The 6,797-nt window shown below is 45.1% G+C and overlaps 1 protein-coding gene across 1 annotated transcript; it reads right to left on the bottom strand.

The window, feature by feature from the left end:
• Positions 1–5,556: 5,556 nt before the first annotated feature.
• LOC121967347 (VQ motif-containing protein 4-like) lies at positions 5,557–6,573 on the bottom strand. Its single transcript, XM_042517505.1, has one exon. It carries the CDS (start codon positions 6,424–6,426, stop codon positions 5,713–5,715), a length of 714 nt encoding a protein of 237 aa, XP_042373439.1. The 5' UTR covers positions 6,427–6,573; the 3' UTR covers positions 5,557–5,712.
• Between the last annotated feature and the right edge of the window lie 224 nt (positions 6,574–6,797).

The raw sequence follows: 6,797 nt of genomic DNA, 5'->3' as shown, positions 1-6,797 counted from the left end.
GCGTCCCAATTAAGGGACAGTAGGTGTCAATCCAGTTTAAACTCATTTGGGATCCCTAAACTAAGACATTGACTAGTTCCTGGTCTTAGAGGACAGAAACTAATTACTCTTTTTATTACTTGTCTATATTTATGTTAACACTTGTCTTGCAGGGTACTTGGACTAACACATGTTTGTAGGGCAAGAAAGCAAGAAAGAAAGCAAATCTGCCTTCGGGTAAACAGTACCCGAAGGCACCTTCCATGGCTATGGAAGGCGCCTCGGTACTGTTCATAGAAGGCGCCTTCCATGGCTATGGAAGACGTCTTCCACAAATAAAATTTGACTGGTTCGCAGATAAGGCACAGCGAAGTCGGGATAGATTTTATCCCATTGGAGGCGCCTTCAAGGTCTTTGGAAGGCGCCCTCCAAGCCCTTTATAAGGCAGTTTCGAGGAGGATTTAATACAACAACTAGATACGAGCTACTGCGCCTTCATTCAAGCTTCCGACTACTCCCGATTACTGCTACGACTCTACTACGAAGTTACTAAGCCCGACGACTGATCCAGGGAGTTCTGGTCACACCCAGTAGATAGACATCAACACAAGAAGAGCTCTTATTTCAGACCATAAGAGGTGTTGGTAACTTTTGTCTTTTTACTTAATTACTATAAAAGGGAAAGCGCAGTGTGTTGCACTTGACCTAACTTTTTGTACTCGATTCTCCCTTCCGGGGGTATCGAAAGAGGTTTTTAGTGGATTATCCATCAATAGGTCCGCGGGATTTGGGCCTTGGAGTAGGAGTCATCGAAGGCTCCGAACCAAGTAAAAACCACTCGTGTATTTCTGGTGCTTTCTTTCTTACTTTCCGCTGCGTACTCTGCTTTTAATTTTTTTAAAAATAAGTTTTAAAAATCACGTGGTTCACCCTCCCCCCTCCCCCTCTCACGTGTGTCACGATCCAACACAATGTTGTACCAGCTACTACATAGTAGCTGCTACAACGTTGTAGTAGCTACAATATTGTAGTAGTAGTATCACAGTAATTGTTGCATATAATAATATGAGAGAGTAGATTTTATTTTAATTTAAGAGGGAAGAAAGAAAAGTTGTTACATGCAGATGAGAGAGAAATTAAAAAAAGTAAGCTTTAGTCATGTTAGATCGTCCATGTCAGATGTCACTAATGGTCACACAGGAAGCGTCGGGCAGCATATCATCTCTCTCTCTCTCTCTCTCTCTCTCTCTCTCTCTCTCTCTCTATATATATATATATATATATATATATATATATATATATACATACTAGGTGCTCATGGGTGGATGTGGAGCATATGCAACATAGGCATAGACCAAAAGTAACACACGTGATCAATTATATATATATATATAAAGTGAAGTTATGTTGGGTGAGTATATATAAACACACAAGTGGTATTAGCCTACACACCGTGGGTGACCCTCGCATATCAGGACGATATGTGACGCTCAGATCACTTCCGAATATATATATAATCATGATACCTGTGTAATGTTTTCTCGACGCTAGTGCGTGATGTGATGTTAGGGTCAAAATGTGCTAAGGGAGGGGGGTGAATAGCTCGTCGTGCTCTTGTAACTTGCTTCTTGGTAATGATATGCAGCGGAAAGAACAAGAAACAAAATGTAATGCTAACACAAAGGATTTACTTGGTATCCACCTCAAGAATAGGTGACTAATCCAAGGATCCACGCACAAGCACTCTTCATTATGAAAACACTCCTTTATGGTAACTACTGAAGGCGGAGAAGCCCTACAACACTCTCGTACAAGAAGAAAGAAAGGGAAGCAAATACAATTGAAATCTTACAAGATTTACACTGGAAACCCTAACCCTAATTTCTTCTTCTTGTTGTAGATCGCCTATTGACTTGGACGTGCACCAGCACTTGTCTCCAAGGACCTTCAAGAACTGGCGGTGAGAGCTCAGAGAAGTCGCTATGTAGATCGGAGAATAATCGGGCGAAGGACTGCTGAAGAAGACGCTCGCAACGATTTTATCCAGCACCAACGGTCGGATCCCAATCGATTTAAATGCTCTCAATCGATTGGGGAGACTTTGGATCGATCGGTTGATCGATCCAGAGCACCTCTGTGCTCTCGAAAATCATTTAAATTGATTGTCCAATCGATTCAACATGTCTCACACGATTTCCAAGGCTATCACGCGATTCCCCAGCCTCCCAATCAATCGGGTGATCGATCGGGAGTGCTTCTGTGCAATGGCGTCGCTCCCCCAATTGATCCACTGATTGATTGGGAGGAGCTTTTATCGTGGCACCCGTTCAATCGATCAACTGATCGATTGAACTATGGTTCAATCGATCGGTTAATCGATTAACCCATTTCTATTTGCCCTAATCGAGTCCAACAGACCTAAAAACCCAACATCCGGTCAACCATGACCTGTTGGGATATCATGCCTAGTATCCGGTCACCCTCGACCTGCTAGGATATCCTCACCAAGTGTCTGGTCAATCCCTTTGACCCACTTGGACTTTTCTCCTAGTGTCAAGTATCCGGTCAATCCTTTGACCTACTTGGACTTCTCAATATCAGGTGTCCGATCAACCTTAACCCATCTGGATTTCCACGTGCCTAGCTTCACTCACCAGGTCTTTCACCTAGCTTCACTCACTAGGATTTTCATACTGCCTAACTTCACTCACTAGGTCTTTCACCTGGTTTCACTCACCAGGATTTCCCAACTGCCTGGCTTCACTCACCAGGACTTCTCCTCTGCCTAGCCTCACTCACTAGGTCTTTCACCTGGCTTCACTCACCAGAATTTCCCAACTGCCTGACTTCACTCACCAGGACTTTCACCTAACTTCACTTACTAGGATTTCCCATCTGCCTGGCTTCACTCACCAAGACTTCTCAGTCAAGTATCCGGTCAATCTTGACCTACCTGACTCTTCACATCTAACTGGTCAACCTTGACCAGAGGATAATTGTACCAATAATCTCCCCAAATGAACGATTGCACCTGCAATCTCCATGTATTGTTAGTCTCCATGCATTGTCAAACATTGAAACTCAAACATCAAGACTCAAGCTTGAGCCTTCTCAAGCTTAGTCAACCAGGTCAACCTTGACCCAAGGGATATTGCACCAACACGTGATAGGTACTCGAGATGCCTGGAATTGATCCAAAAGCCTTGAGCATTTTTTCTTATTGACGGAGAGTTTTTAAAAAAAAAAAATCAATATTTTTAAAAATTTTAAACCCTAAATATATATAATATATCCCATGAGCATCTAAAATTTTTTAGTGTTAATAGTTTTTTAGTTTGAACACTATAATCTAGCTCCTAAATCCTAGAGGTAAATTTAATTAGCTTAACCCTAGAGTTAAAAAAATAAACAAAAAAAAAAAAAAAATATTAGACACCTAAATATATATCCATGAGCATTTAAAAATTTTTAATGTTATTTTTTTTTAGTTTGAACCCTATAACCCAACCCCTAAACTCTAAAAGTATATATATATATACACACACACGAAAATATTATCCTACGATATCAATAGTGTGGTTGCATGCGGTTTGGCTGGCATGGATAAGCCACGTCAAAGAGAAAACAGTCTGCAGATGCCGATCATTATTCTCTCTCGCACCTCCTGTCGGTCGTCGCTAATCTTCACTGGACATTGGCGGGTCGCCCTTGGCCGGATCGCGGCCGGATCGTGACCGGATTCTGACCGGATCGCGATCGGATTCTGGCCGGATTGTGACCGGATTCTGACCGGATCGCGACGGGATTCCGGCTGGATCGTGACCATATTCCGGGCGGATCGCGATCGGATGGTGGCCAAATTCCGGCCATTTCGTGAATCCTATCATGACCGAATTCCGGAATCTGGATTTCGACTGGAATCCGACCATTTCATGGCCAGAATCGATCGCGACGCTAGCGGACGCAACGCTGTTGATTCTGGCCGTGATCCAGTTAGATTCTGGTCACGATCCAGTCGAAATCCGACCGCAATCTGGCTGGAATCCGATCGCGATGGGATTCCGACTGGATCGGGTCAGAATCGCACCAGAACCCCTGGGGTTCAGATTCCTCATAGGTTGTAGTTTTGGTTTGGGTCAGTGGCCGGAGGTCGTCGTCGGTGGATGGCCACCGGGCGATGGGTGGGCGGCAATTGGGCGTCCAGCAAAAGGCCGACGAGCAAGTGACAGTCGATGGTTTGGAGCTCGTGACGAGTCAACGAAGAAAACGAGAAGTAGCTATAAAAAAACATAGCATTTCCACAAAGGATGCATCGCACCAGACCACATGTAATGAACCCCGAGAGAGAGAGAGAGAGAGAGAGAGAGAGAGAGAGAGAGAGAGAGAGGACTCTTCAAAACTCTCTTTATTGCGTATAACACAAAAAGTGATTACAATAAATATACCTTTATGGTTTAATCTTCTCGCACTCGTAATAAAAGCCTCTAATTTGCAACGCGAATAAGACGAAATGCACTCCTTAAGATGCCGAGCAACCCCTTCGCGATTCGGTCCAATCTTCTTCCTATCCCTTCTTTTCCTTTTCTCATGGTCTTGTGCTGTGGACACAAAAGCTGTGGCTTAACTTAGCAGGAATCACATGGGGACAATCTTTAGGTACCACTGCCTTTTCTCAACCTTAAATAGGACAACAACTCATAGAAGAGGACCAACCGGTGCAGGAGTGGAAAAAACACTACTAAGTGGCCCATTTTCATATTTGACATAATACCATGTTTGACACTTTACTTCCACGGTGAGCATATACATTGCAAAAGAAACTTAAAAGATATGCAAATGTCTCAAAGCCAGTCAAGTCTGTCATCATTGCTTACAACTTTGGCCAAAACTCCTCTCAATTGGGCCACTACCAATTTGTTACTTTGTATGTATCATTGAAAAGGATTGGTTCCTAATGATCCAATCCGTTTTCTTTGACATAGTCTCACATGATTATCAGAAACTACTAGGCGAAAGTTGTGAGGAAAATAGTTATTAAAACCTATCAGAGGTCACTTTCAGCTGCAAATAGACAACGAAGATTGTCAATGGCACAGCTCTGAAATATATGTTAATGGTTCTTGAAGACCACTTAGTCTGCTAACTCAACTTATGGTTACTTAACTCAGGTAAAGGGAGGAATCTACTGACTGTTGACTATAGGCCTCATTCCAACCTAATCTCAAGTCTGGAAGGGAATCCTGTTTTGCACTTGAACCAATAAAAGATTTCTAAGGATGCGAGTGGTTGCACAAGTGGGTGGTAGCACTCTGCTTTTGTTCTTTTACTGCCATCGAACATGAACTCTGATGGCATCTCCAGTGATTTTGCTGTTTTTTTTTTGTTTGATTTACTTCATGATCACTGCAAGTTATTCTCCATTTTGAGATGTTTGCACAAAGAAAAAGAGACCAGCTGGTTGAACTGGGACAGAATCTCATGCAGACTTTGGAGAAAAATCTCAATCCACAAGTAGTAGACAACCAAGGAATGGGATGAAAAAAAAGGGATTTTTTTTTTTTTTTTTGCGAGAAGAAGTTAGTGAAATCTTGCAGATACCATGCATCTCATGTTTGATTGATTAGATTGTAGATTTGCGTGATGGAGAGATGGTAGGAAGGAAGGCATAGAAAGAAATTGTACAATTCAATCATTGATTCATCCTCGTACCATGCAGTGAGAAGTGGGCATCTCTCAGGAAGAAGAGGCGGCAGCGGAAACGGAGGACGGCGTCGGGGATGTGACTGGGAAGAGCGGCAGCAACCTCGGTGGCTCCGCGTCCTTCGGCGTGGTCCTCGGCGAAGGGTGCAGGTAGAATCCCTTCTCGGCGATGGCCCGATCCTCGGCCGAGATTGCCGCCGCAGGCGTCGGCATCGGTCTCGGATTCGGCTGCGACGACCGGTTGAACGGATCCGGGATCAAAGGCGTGACGGGGCTGAGGGTCAACGCCGGCAGGTTGAGCACGCTGGGGGAGAGGATCTCCGGCTGCCTCCGCGGCGAGAACGCGGCGCCGAGCGGAGAGCTAGGGTTAAGGCCGCCGAAGGCGGGGATCATCGGGCTGATCATTTTCAGATTCTTGAGGCTGGCCCTTCGCTCGTAGAGCTTGAACGCCGGCTTCTTGGGCCCCGTCGCCTTGGCGGCCAGCGGGATCCCGCTCTTGGCGGGCGGCGGAGCCGGCGCCGAGTGGTGGTGCTTGGCGGCGGTCTCAGAAGAGCCGGTGAGCATCTGGACGACCTGCTTGAAGGATCCAGCGTCGGCCTGGATAAAGGTGGTCGGGAAAACGCTAGCATCCACCGATTTCGACACCGATTTGGGAGTGATCGGTGCCGTAACCGCCGCCACTCCATTGCTGCTGCTACTGCTGCTGTTGCTGGAGGAGTTCGGGGACTGGACCTTCTCCTTCTCCATCGATGCGTCAAAATCCAATTTTTAGGGTTAGAGAAGCGGAAGAAAGGAGAGAGAGCTTGGGGTCTCCCTCTGCCTCTGGCCTTCAGATTCTGTGTGAGGAAGAGAGCATGAGATGGTGATGGGGTCGCTTTATTTCACAAGGAGTCAAATTTGGCCCATCCACTCCACGGAATGGAACAACCACATTTGACTCATGGTTTACCCTTTTTAATTTGATCGGTTTAATCGGACTAGACCATACAAGTAAACACTTGCTCGGTTCAATCGTATCGCTAACCCTACTAGCAAAGACTGCCTTGTCAATACATGGCATACAAGACGTGCTTATAAGTCACGGATGCCCCCTTTCGATCGAGACTTCATGATTAAAA

This window comes from Zingiber officinale, chromosome 3B, assembly GCF_018446385.1.
Source record: "Zingiber officinale cultivar Zhangliang chromosome 3B, Zo_v1.1, whole genome shotgun sequence".
NCBI classification, from domain to species: domain Eukaryota; kingdom Viridiplantae; phylum Streptophyta; class Magnoliopsida; order Zingiberales; family Zingiberaceae; genus Zingiber; species Zingiber officinale.
This window is presented reverse-complemented; position numbering and strand designations above follow the sequence as displayed.

Coding starts and splice junctions, on each gene's coding strand:
- LOC121967347 (XM_042517505.1), bottom strand. CDS start 6,426: ATGGAGAAGGAGAAGGTCCAGTCCCCGAACTCCTCCAGCAACAGCAGC.